Here is a 21,588-nt window from a genome sequence, read left to right as displayed (position 1 = left end):
TATCTTCGGAAGATGGCGCCAAACCTTAAAATAATTACTCTTAGAGAAAATAAGTCTTTGTTGATAAGTCCTTGTCAAGAGTCATAAAATGTTAATAGGCCTTCTGGCCAGAAGATGATGTAAATCACCTAAACCATTTGTATACGATAAATTTGCAGGAAAAAAACCCTGGTTTTTGATAAGGGTCAAAGACTGCTGACTTTGCATCCCCTATTATCCTCTATGGGTAACTTAGGGTATATAAGCCCCTGTTGAAAATAAAGCTACGGGTCTTGCTCACCAACGCTTGGTCTCCCCTTGTCATTCTTTTCACATTCTGGCTGAAGTCTCCATCTGGAGCGCGGATATCCTCTGCGACCATTTATTTGCCTGGGCTTCTAAGACCCACTCGAGAAGGTGTCTTAAGGTGGGGCACCTTCCGCTGTTCGAGAGGGTGCCTGCGGCCTCCGTGGTCAGAGCTAACCTGGTGTCACGGGTTATATTGATTTTCCGCGTAAACCAAGCTACTCAGCCTCTTTTCTCCACTGAATTTTCCTACTGAGCTATCCTCATCCTATTACTCTTTATATCTCTAATTAACATTTGAATAGGTCGCCTAGGCCGTCTCTCCTTCGAATACCCTGGATCAGCCGGGGCTGGACCTCGGCAAGTGGTATCATCTACATATCTGAGGTTGTTAATATTTCTACTGTCAATGTTGATTCCAGCTTGTGAGTCATCCAGCCTGGCATTTTGCATGATGTACTTTGCATATAAGTTAAATAAGCTGGGTGACAAAATACAATCTCGAAGTACTCCTTTCCCAGTTTTGAACCAGTCAGTTGTTCCATGTAAGGCTCTACTGTTGATTCTGACCCACTTGTATGTAGGTTTCTCAGGAGACAAGTAAGGTGGTCAGGTATTCCTATCTCTTCAAGAATTTTCCACAATTTGTGGAAAATTGCGGTCCACATGGTCAAAGGTTTTAGTGTACTCAGTGAATCAGAGGTCGATATTTTTCTGGAATTCTCTTGCTTTTCCTATGATTCAGTGGATGTAGGCAATTTGATCTCTGGTTCCTCTGCCTTTTCTAAACCCACTTTGTACATCTGAAGTTCTTGGTACACATACTATTGAAGCCTAGCTTGAAGGACTTTGAGCATCACCTTACTAGCATGGAAAATGAGTGCAATCGTGCAGTAGTTTAAACTGCCCTACTTTGAGATTGGAATGAAAACTGACCTTTTCCGGTCCTGTGGCCACTGCTGAGTTTTTCAAATTTGCTGGCATATTGAGTGCAACACTTTAACAGCATTATCATTTAGGATTTTAAATTGCTCTGATGGGATTCCATCATCTCCACTAGCTTTGTTCATGGTAATACTTCCTGAGGGCCACTTGACTTCACACTCCAGGAGTATGGCTCTACGTCAGTGAGCACACCAGCATGGTTATATGTTTCATTAAGATCTTCTTTGCATAGTTCTTCTGTGTATTCTTGCCACCTCTTCTTAAACTCTTCTGCCTCTGTTAGAGCCTTACCATTTCTGTTGTGTATTGTGCCCATCCTTGCATGAAATAGTCCCTTGATATCTCCAGTTTTCTTGAAGAGATCTCTAGTCTTTGCCATTCTACTGTTTTCCTCTGTTTTTTTTTTTTTTTTGCATTGTTCATTGAAGAAGTCCTCATCTCTCAGTATTCTCTGGAACTATCAATTCAGTTGGGTATATCTTCCCCTTTCTCCCTGCTTTTGTTTCTTTTCTTTCCTCAGCTATTTTGTAAAGCCTCCTCAGACAACCACTTTGCCTTCTTGCATTTCTTTTTCTTTGGGATGGTTTTGGTCACTGCCTCCTATACAGTGTACGAACCTCTGTCCACAGTTCTTCAGGCACTCTGTATACCTGATCTAATCCCTTGAATATATTCGTCACCTCCATTGTATAATCATAAGGGATTTGATTTAGGTCGTGCCTGAATGGCCTAGTGGTTTTCCCTACTTTTTTCAATTTAAGCCTGAATTTTGCAGTAAGGAACTGATGATTTTTGCTGGCTATATAGAACTTCTCCATCTTCAGCTGCAAAGAATATAATCAGTCTGATTTTGATATTGACCATTGGTGATACCCATGTGTAAAATCGTCTCTTATGTTGTTGGAAAAGGGTGCTTGCTTGATCAGTGTGTCCTCTTGGCGAAATTCTGTTAGCCTTTGCCCTGCTCCGTTTTGTACTACATGGCCAAATTTGCCTGTTACTTCAGGGATCTCTTGATTTCCTACTTTTGCATTCCATCCCCTATGATGAAAAGAACTAACATCTTTTTTTTGGTGTTAGTTCTAGAAGGTCTTGTAGGTCTTCATAGAACTGTTCAACCTCAGCTTCTTTAGCATTACTGGTTGGGGCATAGGCTTGGATTACTGTGATATTGAATGGTTTGCCTTGGAAATGAACTGAGCTCATTTGGTCATTTTTGAGACTGTACCTAAGTACTGCATTCCTGACTCTCTTGTGGACCATGAGGGCTACTCCATTTCTTCTAAAGGGATTCTTGCTCACAGTAGTAGATATAATGGTCATCTAAATTAAATTCACCCATTCCTGTCCATTTTAGTTCACTGATTCCACAAGATGTTGATGTTCACACTTGATGTCTCTTTGCCATTTCCTTGACCACATCCAATTTACCTTGATTCATGGACCTAACATTCCAAGTTCCCATGCAGTATTCTTCTTTATAGCATCAGACATCATTTTTACCACCAAACACATCCCAACTGAGCGTTGTTTCCACTTTGGCCCAGCAGCTTCATTCTTTCTGGAGCTGTTAGTAATTGCCCTCTGCTCTCCTCTGTGTTGGACACCTTCCTTTCTGGGGGACTCATCTTTCGGTTTCATATCTTTTTGCCTTTTTGTGCTGTTTGTATGGTTCTCGCAACAAGATTACTGGAGTGATTTGCCATTTCCTCCTACAGTGGGCCATGTTTTGTCAGAACTTTTCACTTGACCCGTCCATCTTGGGTGGCCCTGCATGGCGTGGCTCATATCTTCGTTGAGTTACCGAAGCCCCTTCCCCATGACAAGGCTGTGATCCATGAAAGGGAGTATCGGTTATTAGCAAACTTCTGAAGCCTACCCAACACTGAATTCTAATTCTGTTCTCTGCCTAACTGTGATGTAGAGGGTCCTTCCATTTTTCTGTTGTATTATTCAGTTTTCATGTGGTGTTGGACTAGAGAACTTTACTAGTTTACTTCTGATACTCCTCTAATGGTTGGAGGTTAGTGAAGTGATGACAGGTAAACAAACATCATCACTTCACTTTGCTGGGAGTCTGAGCTCCTTGGTTTAATTTAGCTGATGAGCTTCAATTACAGAAGGGGTCAATAGCCTAAATTGGGTAATGTCATAAACATGTGCCTCTCTTCTGAAAATTGCTGTGCTCATCACTTATTCTTAAATGCTTCAAAAATTACACACAAACTCTTTGAATTCAAGATGATACTGGCATATTCTTCCCTCATTGCCCTACACTAGCTTCATCATATCCTCCTGCTCTAATACCTTTTCCCTTTGCTGTTATTTTAAAATCTAGCTAAAGTCCATTTTCTTTATGTCCATTGTTTTTTCCTTTCTTTTGCAGGTAATCATCAAACTATGTCTTCTGTTTTGTTTTACTAACAGTACATGGTTGCATATGGAGTTGTCTATTTATATTTCTACATTTCCCACTTATATAGGTTTCTTAAGAATGAAAGGGGTGTTTTCTACTAGTGGATGCTAATTATTTTGCTACACGAAGCTCTATTTAATTTCACCACTATCTTGTGCTCTACTATTTTATATACTTATTCTGAAAATACATAGTAATTTAGATAATAAAGATTATATTTTGTTATTGCTGTTTTATAAAAGCAATAGGTATGGGAAGAGAATGTTTAAAAGCTAGATATCTGCAAATTCACTAAAAATTCACTAAATTTACTAAATTCACCAAATTTACAAATTCACTAAAAATATTAATATTTTGGTGTATTCACTAGTAAGAAATAACTTAAAAAAGTGAAATGATTATAAGAGATTGCTTTATAGCCTAATGTTTATATTTAATCACAGTGATATAGACAATTAAATATGTATTTTTATTTGTAAAGGAAGGGGCTTCCCTGGTGGCTCAGAGGTTAAAGCGTCTGCCTGGAATGCAGGAGACCTGGGTTTGATCCCTAGGTCGGGAAGATCCAAAGGAAACTAATTTTCTTTTATAAAATCATTGCTATAATTACAGTAACTGAAATTTTAAATCAAGATCTTTAAAAAATGTCAACTTTTTAAAGTAAAGAGAATTTACTTTATTTACCAAACAGTTTTACTTGAAACTGTGATTTTTATAGCTCCTGATAAGGTGAATATTGGGGCATCATTAGGTATGGAGTCAAACATGCAAAATTGTCATAGATTTAACTAGGAGTTGAAGTTTTGGTAATAGTAGTGTAGTATCTAGCTGTTTTGTGGATGCTGTTTGTTGTAGAATTTAAGTTCAGAATACAGTTTGATGCCTTACAGAAGATATATTCAGCAAATTCAGTTGAGAGTTTGATGCTGGATAAATTCATGTTAAAGTTTTTTACAGAATTGTGATAAAATACACATAAAATTTTCCGTTTTAGCCACTTGAGCACAGGATTCGGTGGCATTAGGTTCATCACGTTGTGCAGCCATCACCACCACCCAGGGCTCATCATCTCCCCAAAGTGAAATAACGTACCTGTTAACAGTAACTCCCTACCTAATAAATTTGCTTTTATTTAAGTTCGTTTCTTGTCTCTGGATTTTAACTCTGTGGTTCATTTCTTTACACTTAGCTCTTCCACAAATGAATTTAATTGGTCTCTTGTCTCTTGATGATGTATATTCTAGATAGTGCTATTTTGACTTTCTTTATGATTATGTTTCTTAATTTTTGCTTTGTTCTAGCTGCTTTATTTGGAGAAGGCAATGGCACCCCACTCCAGTACTCTTGCCTGGAAAATCCCATGGATGGAGGAGCCTCGTGGGCTGCAGTCCATGGGGTCTCTAAGAGTCAGACACGACTGAGCGACTTCACTTTCAGTTTTCACTTTTATCCATTGGAGAAGGAAATGGCAACCCACTCCAGTGTTCTGGCCTGGAGAATCCCAGGGACCAGGGAGCCTGGTGGGCTGCCCTCTATGGGGTCACAGAGTCGGACACGACTGATGCGATTTAGTAGCAGCAGCAGCAGCTGCTTTATTTCCAGTTGTTGGGCTTCATCAAAGTTAATTACTTTCACTTTCTTTGCTACTTTTCATCCTTAGCTTCTGTAAGTTGTGGATTGATTAATTAAAGTAGAAATACTGTGAGGTAATTGCAATAAAGTTTTTGTTGTCTTCCAACCTGCCAGGCAATAAAAGGGAACTAGATCAAGAGTGACCTATAAATTTAAGACTATAAATACAGTCTTATATCTTCATTCAGCGAGTGACGCACTTCTCAGAATTTCTGTACGGAAATTAGGTGAGCCACTCCTCTGTCCTTTGTATTTCATGCAAAGTGGTAGATAAAGCTAGAGCCTTGAGTAGAGTTAGTTACTTTTTTTAAAAGTTAAGAATATTTGAGATATTTGCAAATTTCATCATGAGTCATACATGCCTTTTTTCTTTTTTCATTTATGTAAGGTTGCTCAGTGTACTTTGTATATTTTGAAGGAAAGTCATTAAAAGTTTTCCTTCATACTTAACACCTAATAAATTGAGTGTTCTTTGATGAGCTGATGATTATTGGTTTGATACTGGGATTACTTTTGAACACGGGACCATTTATTACCAATATAAAAATGTAGGGTGTTCCAGACTAAGGATGTCAGATTTTCTTTCAATATGTGAAATGCTTTAAGGCCAGTTTTCTAGGTGAAAATGACCTTCAGCATCTAGTGCAGTCCTTTCAGAGAAAGGATAAGAGAGATACCCTGTCCACCTCTCAGTTGGCAAAATTAGGACTAGAAAATTAGGACTAGAAATCTTCTTGACAACAAAATGTTGTTGTTCTTATGAAACTTGAGTGGCCTCTGGTGGTCAAAATAATATATTCTGTTTTCAAAGGTGTGTTTGAAGGGAGTTTTGCTTATTAAGGCACATAATTTTTTATTTTGAGAGCTTGTACAAATGAATGAAAGTTTAATTATATTTCTCCATTGGTATGTACAGACACAAATCCTTGCGTCTGAATTCCCCCCCACCTACAGGAAATTGTTGACAACTTTAAATTTGATTCCTGAAAGGACTCAAGTAAGTAGAATAGTAATTATTCATACATTTTTGTTGGTGTGGGAAGCCAGTAGATTTCAGCAATTTAGTATGCATCTTGTTAAGAAACTATATAGTATTTCTTTAGAGCTCTTATAGTTTTTCTTTCTCATTAATTATAAAATCTTACTTTTCCTTATGTTCTCCTTTAGTTCATTAATTTATATTCATAATTTTTGCCATCACTTGACATGTTTTATTTATTGAATGATTTTCAGGACCCTTAAAAACAATTATCTGTTTTTATAATAATAAGGTGTGTAACACATGCAGTGAAAATATTTACCCTCCTGTACTTCGGCCATCTCATTTTCACCAGAGGCAGGCACGGTTAGGTTCTCTTGTTTATACTCCCAGGAGTAGTCTATGCATAAGTATGTGTCTGTTCATATCCTGCTTTCTTACTTCCAAGGTGTCTGCATACTCTACATGTTAGTCTTCCCTTGCTTTTTTTTGCTTAGCAGTCTATTGTTGTTATATATATTACTTTTCCTTGACATGGTTGCATAGAATTACTTTATATGAATGTATAATATTTCATTTAATCTGTACCCTCCTGAGGGACATTTTAGGTGGCTTTCAGTCTTTGCCATGCACATGTACAAGTATAATGTAGATGGGAATTGCCAGGTCAAAGCGTATGTGTATTTAACATTTTTAATAGATACTGTCAAATTGTTTCCAGTCTGTTCCAAATTATATTTCATTAATGTATGAATGTTGCTTTCCTTACCCTGGGCTTCCCTGGTAGCTGAACTGGTAAAGAATCTGCCTGCAATGCAGGAGACCCCGGTTTGATTCCTGGGTCCGAAAGATCCTCTGGAGAAGGGAACGGCTACCCACTCCAGTATTCTTGGGTTTCCTGGGTGGCTCAGCTGGTAAAGAATCCACCTGCAACGCGGGAAACATGGGTTTGATGCCTGGGAGAAGGGAATGGCTGCCACTCCAGTGTTCTGATCTGGAGAATTCCATGGACTGTGTAAAACATGGGGTCACAAAGAGTTGGACACCACTGAGTGACTTTCACTTTCACTTTTCTTATTCTCATCAAAACAGTTAGATTTTGCAGAGCTTTGCACCATTAAAGTTTTAGTTTTCAGCTTTATTTTGCAGAAAGGTGAGCATCTTTTCAAAAGATTGAGCAGTTGCATTCCTTTTTTTTGTAAACTATGTCATATATCTGTTTTTCTTTAGGGTGGTTGGGTTTTTTTTTTTCCCTGCGATTTGATTTCAGTTTGTTGCTGTGTACTATATCTTAAGTAGGATAAAACCTAACTCATTGTTTAGATTGAAACTTTTTTTACTGAAACCTGGATTCAGTAAAGGTAGGAGAGGAGAAGTAATGTTGACAGTTCCTTTTAAGCTTCCATCAATTCTTCTACCTGAAAGACTGTTTACTTTGAAATAACATTGTTAATAATGTCTGATTATAGAGTTGGAATTCAGGTTAATTTATTCATAATAGTAAAAGCTAATTTATAACTTAAGATTTCCCCTGGCACCTTTGGTTAGTTAGTTAGTTTTATTTGGTCTGTTTGTATTAGAACACATTATAGTTTTGTTTTTTTTTTAAAGAGAAAATTAAGGTTGACTATGATAGTGTTAAAAAATATTGCTCTCATCTTCCAGGCTTTATTTTTCCTTTAGCCTAAACTAACCTAGAATATTACAGTTCTGTGCTGCCAAACCGGGATGTTCATTCTTTTTTCTCCCCCTTAGTATTCCATCATAAAGAATCACCAAAAATCTCTTAATGTGTGTCTTTGAAATATTTTTCTTCTTCACAGATCTGTGGACTACGCATGTGGACTTGTTGCCTTGTTTTCCGTGAACTAAAAGGCCCTAACTTGGTACCTGTCCCATTTTTGCTTCTTGCTCAAGATCATCTGTCTACTCATCAGTATGGTTCACAGATCTATACTGCTCCATGAGTACTTTACCCTCTTTCAGTTCTATCCTGTTAAACATTTGTCATCTACTCTGGGGCTACCTGCCTGTTTTTGTAGATAGAATGTTTTTGGAGCATGGCCACACCCATACATTTATATATATTGCCTGTGACTGCTTTCATGTTATGAAATAGCAGAATTGAGCAGTTGTAACAGAGACCTGTGACCTGCAGTGCCAAAAATATTTGTCTGGTCCTTTACAGAAACATTTGCCAACTCCTCAACTAAGTGTTTTGTGTAAATGACTTTTGGGCTGTTTCCTGCACCCTATTCTCATCTTCTTTCTTGTTTGCATTGTTAATTTGTTCGCAGATGCTCTTTCATCAGGACTCTGTATCACACTACATTAGCTCTCTACCCAGAATGTGTCAGCTCTCTGTCAAAGTTGGAGTCTCTCTCTGCCTCCCACATGTGAAGAATCCTGGCAGAACTTTTAATTTCAAATTTTACAAAGGTGCCTTGGCATTAAAATGAGATTATAGATTTGAAAAAAAATCAAGAGTGGTTTCTTTCAGGGTTTGTTGAGTGTGTTTTTACAGGATTGTTTACTTAGTATTTTTTCCAGGTAAAACCACTTCATTGGATGTGCAGAGAGACAGTAAGCTCTTAAGGATGTAGAAAAGATGAAGCTGCAGTTGTACACATCATTCAGCTTTGCTGATCAGTCTCTCATACTACTCATTAAAATGAATCTTTTCTAATTTTTACTCTATGAGAATGGAAAACTTGTGGTCGTATGAATCTTCCCATAGTTGATGGGCATATAGTCTTTGAAGCTTTTCATAGCCTTGGAAATTGAAGAAAGGTGGGACTGTTTATTACATTTTTCTTTTAAAGAAAATTTCAGAATTATTTTTGAAGAATTGTTGTAATCATTCTTTTTTCCTTTTGATCACTTACATTTATTCCCCCTTAAGTGTCTCTAGAAAATATTTGGATCAGAATGTAATAACTTACCTTTTCCTTTTCTTACTTATTTCCTAGTAACCTAAAACCCATTATTCTCTGGTTTCTTTTTTTATCCTTTAGTGGCTTACAGAGGAAATGAAATGTGCTCTGAGGGACGATATGACTATGAAAGACTTCCAAGAGAAAGAGTATCTCCTCGAAGTCACCCCAGTGTAAGTTGTTCTTACATTAGAATAATTCAAAACCTAGTGTCCAAGTGAATTTTCTCTGTCAAAGCTAACTGAAATGGAGGTAGATCAAGCTTTTAAAAGTCAAAAGTTTGAAAATAAAAGATAACATTTTATTTATGTAGAAAAGCTATAGTTTATATCTCTTATTTAAATTTCTAAAAGGGAGGGCTTGTATTGATTGTAATTTGTGAAGAAAATTCGAGGTTTGATAAAACTCAGACCATCAGTTAACAAAGAAGTATTTCAGCAAGGGGCACCTCAGGGACAGGCAGGTAGCTTCTGGTGTGCTCTTCTGCTGCTTTTCTCTTGGTTGCTCTGGGAGTTAGTAGTTTGAGCCAGTCCTTTTCTTTGCTCAAGGAGCTTGCTGTTTTGCTTTTTATTCCCAGCACTGTGTTTATAACCTGGCACATAGTAGGCACTCATGTTTATTGAATGGTGTATGTTCTTTCTCTCTCCTCAAAATCCTCCATAGAGATCCAAGGGAGGATCTGGGGAAGTTCAAGAAGCGGTCAGTCTTAAACTTTTGCTTAGGGGGATTGGGCTCATGGTGATGGTATATGAGTATATTATGGATTCATTATACACCATCAAAAGGCACAAATATTTGTTTATATGTTAATTGTTTTTTACTTCTATAAGTAAATCCTCTAACCCTCTTAGGTGGGTGATACCACCTTCATGATTGTCATTTCTGCTAGGTTACAGCTTACTTTGGGGTTGATCTAAAGTCATTTAAGGTGGAAAAATGAAGAGGCCTACCATATTTCAGAAGGGGCAGATTTAATTATTACCAAATGTCATTTTTTCCAGGTTAGCTTACAGACTTGATATTTCTAATACATATCTCAATTTAAAAATATTTTCAGCTTGATAGGATTATTTTATAGTTTACCTAGAACAAACAAGTGATAAACAAAATGTAGGATTAATGCAGCAATGGGAAAAGGTATGAATTATTTTTTTAAAAATGATTGTTTTTAGTTCCCTTACTCTCCTATGGATAGATCCTATTAGAAATTTGGGATACTTAACAGGGTTTTCTGTGTGGTTATGCCATTAACTGAATATGTATCGTTGGGTTTGTTTTACTTTGTTTTTTTTCTTTTCTAGTTAGATTTTTTTAATGTAACACATTTGTTGTTGTTTAGTCACTGAGTCACGTGCGACTCTTTGTGACCCCATGGAATGAAGCTCACCAGGCTTCTTAGTCTGTGGGATTTGCCAGGCAGAAATACTGGAGTCTCTACTGCTGAGCCACTATGAAAGCTTCTGTAACACATTTACATGGCTTCAGATTATAAAGTAAGGTATATTTAGAGAGAAGATGACTTACTTTAAATGATAATTTATTGTGATTATCTATTTAGCTAGTGCCTGCTTACTGTAAGTGAGGTATAAACTTCCTAGTCTTCAAAACAATTTTAAGTGTTGAATAGTATAACATTTATAGAGCTTAGTAGAGCCTTAAAATGTAGACAGAAATTTATATGTGGAAATACAGTTTCATATAACAATGGGAAATACCCATGATAAAATCATGGAGAAAGTTACGACATAAAACCTTCATGACACTATTCTGCACTGTGTGTACATGCTACGAGTATTTTAATGATAGAACACACTGCAGTGGGAGTTGGCTTAAAGAGCTGTTAAAATTGAAAGCCAAGAGACCTGCCCAGAGGCTATTGCTAAGCAAAGAAGCTGGTTTAAATAAGATGGGGAGGAGTGCATTTTAAGATAGGAATCAGTTTATTAGTGTCATAACTTGAATATGTCAGCAAATCTGGAAGATCCAGCAGTGGCCACAGGACTGGAGAAGGTCAATCTTCATTTCAGTTCCCAAGAAGGGCAGTACCAAAGAACGTTCAAACCATCGGACAGCTGCACTCATCTCCTATGCTAGTAAGTTCACCCTTAAAATTTTGCATGCTAGGCTTCAGTGTTACACAAACCATGAACTTCCAGACATCCAAGTTGTATTTAGAAAAGGCAGAGGAAAGTGAAAGTGAAAGTCACTCAGTTGTGTCCAACTCTTTGCAACCCCACAGACTATACAGTCCATGGAGTTCTCCAGGCCAAAATACTGGAGTGGGTAGCCTTTCCCTTCTCCAGGGGATCTTCCCAGCCCAGGGATTGAAACCAGGTCGCCTACATTGGCGAGCGGATTCTTTACCAGCTGAGCCACAAGGGAAAAGGCAGAGGAACCAGAGATCAAATTGCCAACATTTGCTGGATCATGGAGAAAGCAAGGGAATTCAAGAAAAACATCTACCTCTGCTTCACTGACTACACTAAAGCCTTTGACTTGTGGACCATAACAAACTGTGGAAAGCTCTTAAGGAGATGGAAATACCAGATGATCTTACCTGTCTGCACCCGGGTCAAGAAGCAACAGTTAGAACCTGGTGTGGAACAACTGATTGGTTTAGGGTTTAGAAAGGAGCACAGCAGGGCTGTCTGTTGTCACCATGTTTGTTTAACCTATATGCTGAGCACATCAGGAGAAATGTCAGGCTGGATGAGTTACAAGCTGAAATCAAGATAGGCAGGAGGAATATCAACAACCTCAGATATGCAGATGATACCACTCTAATGGCAGAAAGCAAAGAGGAACTAAAGAACCTCCTGATGCGGGTGAAGGAGGAGAGTGAGAAAGCTGGATTAAAACTAAATATTAAAAAAACTAAGATCATGGCATCTGGACCCGTCACTTCATGGGAAATAGAAGGGGAAAAGGTGGAAGCAGTGACTGATTTCCTCTTCTTGGGCTCTAAAATCACTGCAGATGGTGACTGCAGCCATGAAATCAGAAGACAATTGCTTCTTGGCATGAAAGCTATGATAAACCTAGACAGTATGTTGAAAAGCAGAGACATTCTGCCAACAAAGGTTCATATAGTCAAGTTTATGGCCTTCCCAGTGGTCATGTATGGTTGTGAGAGCTGGATCATAAAGAAGGCAGAGCACCAAAAAATTGATGCCTTTAAACTGTGGTGCTGGAGAAGATTCCTAAAAGTCCTTTGAACATCATGGAGATCAAGGCAGTCAATCTTAAAGGAAATGAACCCTGAATACTCATTGGAAGGACTGATGCTGAAGCTGAAGCTCCAGTATTTTGGTCACCTGATGTGAACAGACAACTCTTTGGAAAAGTCCCTGTTGCTGGGAAAGATTGAGGGCAAAAAGAAGAGGGTGTCAGAGGATGAGATGGCTGGATGGACATGAACTTGGGCAAATTCTGGGAGATGGTGTGGGACAAGGAGGCCTGGCGTGCTGCAGCTTGTGGGGTTGCAGGGAGTCGGACATGACTTGGTGACTAGACAACAACAAAAGACCAATGGGTAGGACCCTCTAATCTCTAGTAAGGTCATTGTCTGTGTGAGAATCAACTTGAGAAAGTTCATATGTCGAGGCCTTTATTTTTATGTAAAGTAAGAGGTGGCAAGATGATTTGTTGAAAGCGGAGGAGGTAGAGGGAGATTGGGGCCAGGACTGGGGTTTTGGCATGGCCATCGTAGGGCTCTCCTGACCAGAGACGTTTAGAGACGCTGCTGCTGAAGGTCTATAAGCTTAAATTTTGTAGGGGCACCAATTTGGGAGTAGCGAAAGCAAGTTGTATTGATTTGAGATTGCAAGATGAGTGATGGACCCAGGGAGGACAGAATTGTTGAGGTGCTGTGTTATGTGGAATGGACCGATTAGGAAGGGGATAAGGCTGTGAGACAGACAGTAAATTGAAAGCGGTTGGAGGCTGAAGGACAGGAGAGTCTCTGTGAGGTTGAAGACCAGGTATGGCGGGAAGATAAGCAATGAATACTTTGGAATGTAGAGTTTCCAAAATGGAGCAGTTCTGGGTACTGAAGTTCAGGGTATGTGGTAGGAATGAGGATAGGTGAAGGTTATTGGAGTTGAGATTAACAGAACTTTGAGGTTAGATTTTGGATCAGTGATATAAATTAGAGCTGTCAGTCCTCACTGTACATTAGATTCAGCTGGAGAACTCTTAAGCACCAGTGAATGGGTCCTCCCTAGCTAATGAAGTCATGATCTCTGTGGATAGAATCTGGATGTCAGTGTTGTTTAAAAGTTCATCAGGTGATTCCTGTTTGCAGAGTCAAAGTCAGATTGTGGCTGAGCACTGAAGTCACTGATGATGACAGTTGAGTTAAAGATGTCAGGTGAGGGAAAGTGAAAGTTGCTTAGTCATGTCTGACGCATGTCACAGACCTCATGTACTACACAGTCCATGGAATTCTCCAGGCCAGAATACTGGAGTGGGTAGCCTTTCCCTTCTCAGGGGATCTTCCCAACCCAGGGATCGAACCCAGATCTCCCACATTGCAGGCAGATTCTTTACCAGCTGAGCCACAAAGGAAGCCCAAGAATACTGAAGTGGGTAGTCTATCCCTTCTCCAGCAGGTCTTCCCTACCCAGGAATCGAACCGGGGTCTCCTGTGTTTCAGGAGAGGGAAGTCCTCAGTGAATGAGGATGTTTTAGTAAAATCTAAACAAAGCCAAACATTTTCATTTTATGCCATTTTTGTGTGTGTCAAGTGAAACAGAGGTATTTTTTCCTTTGTAAAATAATTTCATCAGCTGTATGCAGATAGGGAGATATGTTTTTACATAAGTGTCTGTGAAATCAGATTATATGTATTCAACTGTAAGTCTAAAGGTAAATCTTACTTTGTTAAGTTCTCTGGCTACTAGTCTCCTCCTAGATGGGGAGGAATCCAGACTGCTTTTCTCCTTTTGGAGCACAGAACATGCACAGACCTTGTCCAAGTTCATTCCTCTCCTATTTTAATTCCGTTAGATTGATCTCTCCATTCCCCCAATCAGTTTGTCTTACTCTATAAAGTCTGTATTCTCACATCCTCTCTCCGTAAGAATCACACATTACAGATTTTCTGGTGAACACTTATTATGGTTATTAATTTAAAGCCTTCCTTTCCCCTCAATATGTTGTACTCCTTTGATGGCTCTTGGAAAATTATCCCTTTGCCTTTTATGTTATACCTGCATTTCAGTTTAAAGAAAAAAATGGAGGCTTTTATCTTTCTCTATGACATGGAACCCTTTAGCAATCTGGTGAAGCCTATTACTTACAGTTATTATTACAGCCTAAACTATTAAAAATCATACTTGTGATATAGTAGTATATACTTCTTTAGTAGGTCGTTAGATGTCAAGCAAGATGTAATGGTAGGGATTTCATTGCTATGGTTTCAAAGGAGTGATGAGTGTAAATGATACTCTTGAGGTATCTGCAAACAGCTGGAACATGGTATAAAAATATCTGTGATTTCTGTTAGTGGCAAAGCCACAGATAGTCCTCCTGCTGTTGTGTTGTTTGTTGCCTGCTTTTAGGTGGAAACTGCTGCTGCTAAGTTGCTTCAGTCGTGTCCGACTCTGTGCGACCCCATAGACGGCAGCCCACTAGGCTCCCCCATCTCTGGGATTCTCCAGGGAAGAACACTGGAGTGGGTTGCCATTTCCTTCTCCAATGCATCAAAGTGAAAAGTGAAAGGGAAGTCGCTCAGTCGTGTCCGACTCTTAGCGACCTCATGGACTGCAGCCCACCAGGCTTCTGCATCCATGGGATTCTCCAGGCAAGAGTATTGGAGTGGGTTGCCATTGCCTTCTCCATTTAGGTGGAAAAGTAGTTTTCTATTCACATCTAATTTCATGGGCTGGCAGAATTCTTAGGTTAAAATGTTTCAGTGATACAAACTGGGAATGTACATAGAGTTGTAATTGTTACTTGGACCTAATAAAATCATATTAAAAATTTATAAATATTTGGTTACAAAATCATTTAATTATATTTTAAAAACTGTATTGTTGTGTAATATTGACATGTACAAGATCATTCCCTAGCAGCATTGTGCATAAGAGCTACAAACTGGCAACAATCCAGATATCCAACAGTGTGGATAAATTAATTGTGCAGTTATACAGCAATGAGAAAGAATGGACTGCTGTCAAATGCAGCAACATGTGTGAACCTCACAAACAATACTGAAACAAAAGTGTATATCGTATGTGTTTCCTTTTATATAAAGTTTCAAGATAGGCAGAACTAGCCAGGAAAGAGGTGACTTTTGGGAGACAGAGGTGGTGACTGGGAGAGTGCACAGAAAGGCTTTTGCCATGCTAGGAATGTTGTTTCTTGATCTGGGTGGTAGTTACGCAGTGTGATAACCTTGTGAAAATTTATCCAAAAATAACATTTACAGTTAGTATACTTTTTTAGATGAATGTCATACCTCAATAAAACTTCATGTAAAAATTTGAAAGATGAGCGCCGCCCCCAGGTCAGTAGGTGTCCAATATACTACTGGGGAAGAGCAGAGAAGTAGTTACAGAAAGAATAAAGAGGCTGAGCCAAAGCAGAAATGGCACCCAGTTGTGGTTGAAAGGACAGAATATATTTTTTTCCTAAATATAAAGCTTTAGCAGATCCTTCAACAATTGAGAACCCACTCTCACTAGTGTCTGAGATAGAGAAAGTTAATGTTCTATTTTATTTTGTATGTTTGGGTTCTCTGCTCTAACAAAATTATTTTATTGCATTTCTCTCTCTCTCTTTTTTATTACTTTCCTTTGTCCCATTGTCCCATTCATTCTCAAGTCTGATACACCAGAAATATGTTTGAAAAACTATTGCTGTGACATTAAGTATGACATCAAATAGGGACTTGAGATGGTACCTACTACACTAGTATGACTTCAGTTGTAAAGTATCTATTTTGTGAACTTCTGGGTTTGATTAACCTAGAAGGCAACTGGACACATATATCTTGGTGCTGATGTTAAATTACACTTTATTTGAGTATTGGAAAGCTTATCCTCAGTTGCAACTTGACAAATATACCAGTTATTATTTAGTACTTTAGAGCACTTAAAAATTCCTCTGTATTGATAATAAGTTACTTGTAAGGTAGTTCACATAAATTTTTATTTGGTTTTAAATTTGAGTAGATAAATAGGAGACTTAAGCCCAAAGAAGTATTTTACACACAATCTGCACATTCTTTTATTGGAAGGCCATTGATTATGACAGGACATCCACATTTAACTTTTAGATGTCCATAAGACCTTTATTTTTAAAAATATGCTTTCTGTTTAATCTGTAATTTCTATGAGCTTATCTGACTTTGTAGCCTTGATAAAAGTTTTGTGACAATGGCTTTTAGATACCAGTAAGTTTCGGGTTGTGGAAGTCCACCTTGTTAGCCTGATAGGGAACAGATAGAAAATGTGGAACATTGTAATGAAGTTGCAACATAAAGTGTCCATTTTCTGTTGGCTTATTTCAGATTTTTAGGAGAAAGCAATGGCAACCCACCCCAGTACTCTTGCCTGGCAAATCCCATGGACGGAGGAGCCTGGTGGGCTGCAGTCCATGGGGTCGCACGGAGTCAGACACGACTGAAGTGACTTAGCAGCAGCAGGGGTTATAAAGTTTGGAAACTAGGATCAAAACCCTAGTGGTTTATATTCTGGGCACTGTAATGTAACTGAAACTGAAGTAGTCCTGTCTATTTCTACTTGGCTTCTTCTGTTAACAAATGTATGTCAAGTAAAGGATTTTCTAATCTTGGTGGCAGTGAACATTATAAAGATTGAGGGTAGTGATGAGCTGCTGCTGCTGCTGCTGCTAAGTCGTGTCAGTCATGTCCGACTCCGTGCGACCCCATAGACAGCAGCCCACCAGGCTCCCCCGTCCCTGGGATTCTCCAGGCAAGAACACTGGAGTGGGTTGCCATTGTCTCCTCCAATTCATGAAAGTGAAAAGTGAAAGTGAAGTCGCTCAGTCGTGTCCGACTCCTAGCGACCCCATGGACTGCAGCCCACCAGGCTCCTCCGTCCATGGGATTGAGCAGCAACATTTAAAAAAATTTTTATTTTGGGGGAGTTCTCTGCCAGTCCAGAGGTTAGGACTTGGTGCTTTCACTGCCATTACTGGGGTCAAACCTTGGTCAGAAGGCTAAGATCCCATGTACTGTAGGGTACAGCCAAGGGGAAAAAAAAATTTAAAAGATTTTTTTCTATCATATTTAGTTAGTTTTGAGTTATATAATTAGGTTTTATAATTAAATAGTTACATAACAATATTTCTTTCCTTGAGTTAGTTGAATGTTTGTACTGTTCATTTCATTGGTTATTTCTCTCCTGGAGACTATAGTGAGTTGGAAATAAATTTTTTAGTGAATTCAGAACATGAGTTTGTTAATTTCTAAGATCTTGTAGATAATATATGGTACATATATTTGTTCCATATATTCTCAAATTTAAATTTACTCCAAATAACATTGAGATCTTTTTTTTATCCAACTTGAAATAAGTAATCAAGTCTACTAAACTTAGTAATTCAGTTATTTACATATTCTAGATAATATTGCTAAAAGTATGTTAATGTGGAAATATTCCTCTTCTCCCCACTCTTATTTCATGAAACACTTTTAAAGTGTGCACTTGCATAATTTTAATTCTTTTCATACCTTACATTTTATCATCTAGTAAGTGTTCATGTAAATACAACTTTTATCATTACCTTATGAAAATTTTCAGACCTACAGCAAAGTTGAATTTTATAGTGAACATCCATTTATTCATGATTTAGATTCAACTATTAACATTTTACTAAACTTTCTTTATCATGTCTTTATCCATCTGTCTGTCCTTTATAAGTACACCGAGTCCATCAGATTTGAGGGATGCATTTCGAAGTAAACTGTGGACAGCACTAGACTTTCCATTAGCTACTTAAACATGCATATCATCAGCTGAAGTGCAATTTGTTTTGAGTGTAACGGTAAAAATTACATACATTAGATGCAAAATCTTAAGTGTGCATTTGCTGAGTTTTGATTTAGAAATGTTCCTTTGTGTAGAGCTGCCCTAGGAGGTGTTTAATTTTTTTGGCGGAGAGAATTACATGAGCTTTCGTTTCGTTGTCACTGTTTCCAGAGAGACAGGATCAGTTCTCAGCTACATCCTGTAATGTGTTCTAGTTTTCTGGGGACAGTTCCAGCTTCGGATATTTGACATATTATTCCCAAAAGCCGTTGAAATGACCCAGAGATATCAATATTTCATTGAAAATTCAGTGAGTGAATTAAACCAGTAAGTGCTACAATGCAGATGTTGTGTTGCTTAGTCCCTAAGTCATGTCTGACTCTTTGCTACTCCGTGGACTGTAGCTCGCCAGGCTCTTCTGTTCATGGGATTTCGCAGGCAGGAATTCTGGAGTGGGTTGCTGTTTCCTTCTCCAGGGGATTTTCCTGATAGAGGGATCAAACCTGTGTCTCCTGCTTTGGCAGGCAGATTCTTTACCACTGAGCCACCAGGCAAGCCCTACAATACAGATATGTGTCTAAAGCATGAAGGATCGGAGTGAGGAAACCTCAAGCTTTTGAAAGCAGAAGTCCTCTAGACTTGTGGGTAATCGAATTTTTTAGTTAGGTGTTGTATTTTTCTGGTAAAAAGCATGTGATGCCAACAGTAGTATAAAACTAAGATGCAAACTGGAATGTATATTATGTATGTGGTACTTGCTATGTGCCAAGTAATACTCCAAGTGCTGGGAATAGGGCAGTGAATAAGATCAAGGTTTCTGTGCCATGAAACTTCCATTCATACCAAGTTGATTGTGTCAGGAAATCTGGCAGTTGAGTAGTTACATATACCATTGTACTTAGTTACTTTGGTGGTAGGTTAATGTGTTTTAGTTGTTTTTGACTTTTTATTTATAACGGTGAAAATTAAGTATTTAAAAGTAGACAAAATGACGTAATGAACTCCCCACAGACAAATTATTCAAATGGTATTTATCAACTCAAGGTCATCTTCTTTAGTCTATGCTTTCACCACTTTGCTCTTTCTTGGATTAGTTTCAAGTAAATTCAAGATACTTTATTTCAAATGGAAATATTTCATTATGTCTCAAAAAAGAAAGATGCTTAAGAAGAGGTGCTTATGTATTAAAATAAAATGTTTTTGTGTTAAAATGAATACAAAGTATATTTTAATGACAATGGAAAAGAAATGTTTTTAAAGAACTGTAATCTTGATAATTTGTACCCAATTAGTAATAAGAATGAACATTAGTGTGGAGAATTTGATATACATTTATGTATTGAATCAAACAAAACATCAAACTTGGTGCTTTTACTTAAACTAAAATGCAAGTGTTTTTCATAACAGGTATTTATAGTGAATTGGAATTTATAGAAAGTGAAGGAATAATTGGTTTTCTAACAAAACACAATCACCATTTCAGATTTAAAATTGGAAAAATCATTTGATATGTATCTTGGTCAGATTTCTGTTAGCACAGGCAAACTGTGAATAGTCCTTATTCCAGAAATGCAGAGAGCCATGTGGAAGAAATTGTCTTGTCTCTAAGATAATGACAAATATGAAAGTGTAAAAAATCATAATACTATAACTTAAAAGAAGTAGTTAAGTTTATTTGGGAACCATATTTTACTGCTTTCTCAGAAATGTCTCTTGGAATTTAATCTTACTCATTCTCTCTTCCTTGCTTGGTCTTTCCCCTGCCCTTAAGTTAGATGGTCTGGCTGACATGTCAGCATTAGCAAGACACTGTTCTCCTTGTAGAGCAATCCCACTTATCTTCAGAGACCTTTCTTTAGGACTCTCATGTGATTTCCTCCAGACCTCTGGGAGGTAACTTCCTTAATCCCAGAGTTCTGGTCTTTGTCTTGATTTACTGTTCTTAGTTAAAGATTACAAGATAAATTACCAGTAAATAAGCTCTCAGCTTTTTCTCTGAGCTCTCCCCGCACTCTCTTATAATCCTATGTGTTTGTGAGAACTAACCCAGTGTGACTCTGCCACATTTGGTGGCCAAACAGGGACCATGTGAAGGTTTGCTTGCTCAAGCCTGAGCAAGGGAAAAGGACATCTGCTCTTCCAGGTAGAAACTATGGCCTTTAAGACTAATGACAGAATGAAGCCTTCTAGATGTGCGGTACTTTCGCTTTCCACTCTGGGTAACTTTCTCCTCGACAGCTTGCTCATAAGCATCAGCTTTCTTTTCTGCTTGCCATTAGTGGTTGTAAGTTTTCTGATTCAGACTTAACTAAACTTCTTATGGTGATTTATACTTGTTGTCCTTGGTATCCACAAGAAGTTTCTTTGAAAGTGTCTGATTGGGAACCAGTAGGTCATTGGTTGAAAAATGGTATAGGTGTTGTTAATGTACAGCATCTAAATACTTGGAATTTATGTCATAATTGTGGTTTTTGCCATAGAAGAGTGAGAAATTCCTTCAGTTCAGTTCAGACAGTTCAGTTGCTCAGTCGTGTCCCACTCTTTGTGACTGCATGCCTGCTTGCATGCTTCCCTATCCATCACCAACTCCCGGAGCTTACTCAAACTTACTCAAACTCATGTCCATTGAGTCGGTGATGCCATTCAATCATCTCTTCCTCTGTCGTCCCCTTCTCTTCCTGCCTTCAATCTTTCCTACCTTTGGGGTCTTTTCCAATGAGTCAGTTCTTCACATCAGGTAGCCAAAATATTGGAGCTTCCACTTCAGCATCAGTCCTTCCAATGAATATTCAGGACTGATTTCCTTTAGGATTGACTGCTTTGATCTCCTTGCAGTCCAAGGGACTCTCAAAAGTCTTCTTCAGCACCACAGATCAAAAGCGTTGGTTCTTTGATGCTCAGCTTTCTTTATGGTCCAGCTCTTCCATCCATACATGACTACTGTAAAAACCATAGCCTTGACTAGATGGGCCTTTGTTGGCAAACTAATGTCTCTGCTTTTTAATATGATGTCTAAGTGTGTCATAGCTTTTATTCTGAGGAGCAAGCATGTTTTAGTTTCATGGCTCCAGTCACCATCTGCAGTGAGCATTTTTTCCCCCCATCTATTTGCCATGATTATATATATATAAAAAATATATATTATATATATATAAAAAATATATATATATAAAATATATATTGCATATAACTTTTATGCAGAGTAGATCATGAGAAACGCCGGGCTGGAAGAAGCACAAGCTGGAATCAAGATTGCCGGGAGAAATATCAATAACCTCAGATATGCAGATGACATCACCCTTATGGCAGAAAGTGAAGAGGAACTCAAAAGCCTCTTGATGAAAGTGAAAGTGGAGAGTGAAAAAGTTGGCTTAAAGCTCAACATTCAGAAAACGAAGATCA

At 38.2% G+C, this 21,588-nt stretch overlaps 1 protein-coding gene across 4 annotated transcripts in view; it reads left to right on the top strand.

The window, feature by feature from the left end:
• PPHLN1 (periphilin 1) overlaps positions 1-21,588 on the top strand; it is a 179,548-nt gene that overhangs the window by 6,619 nt on the left and 151,341 nt on the right. For 2 of the 4 annotated variants that reach the window (XM_010860759.1, XM_010860762.1), the window contains exon 2: positions 9,272-9,363. In XM_010860759.1, coding sequence (XP_010859061.1) covers positions 9,272-9,363 — 92 coding nt within the window. Of the gene's footprint in view, positions 1-6,194; positions 6,276-7,529; positions 8,144-9,271; positions 9,364-21,588 lie in introns of those variants that run through there. The other 2 variants (XM_010860760.1, XM_010860761.1) reach the window with 2 other exon arrangements.

The sequence above is a fragment of the Bison bison genome, unplaced genomic scaffold (genome assembly GCF_000754665.1).
Source record: "Bison bison bison isolate TAMUID 2011002044 unplaced genomic scaffold, Bison_UMD1.0 scf7180017864470, whole genome shotgun sequence".
In the NCBI taxonomy this organism is placed as follows: domain Eukaryota; kingdom Metazoa; phylum Chordata; class Mammalia; order Artiodactyla; family Bovidae; genus Bison; species Bison bison.
This window is presented reverse-complemented; position numbering and strand designations above follow the sequence as displayed.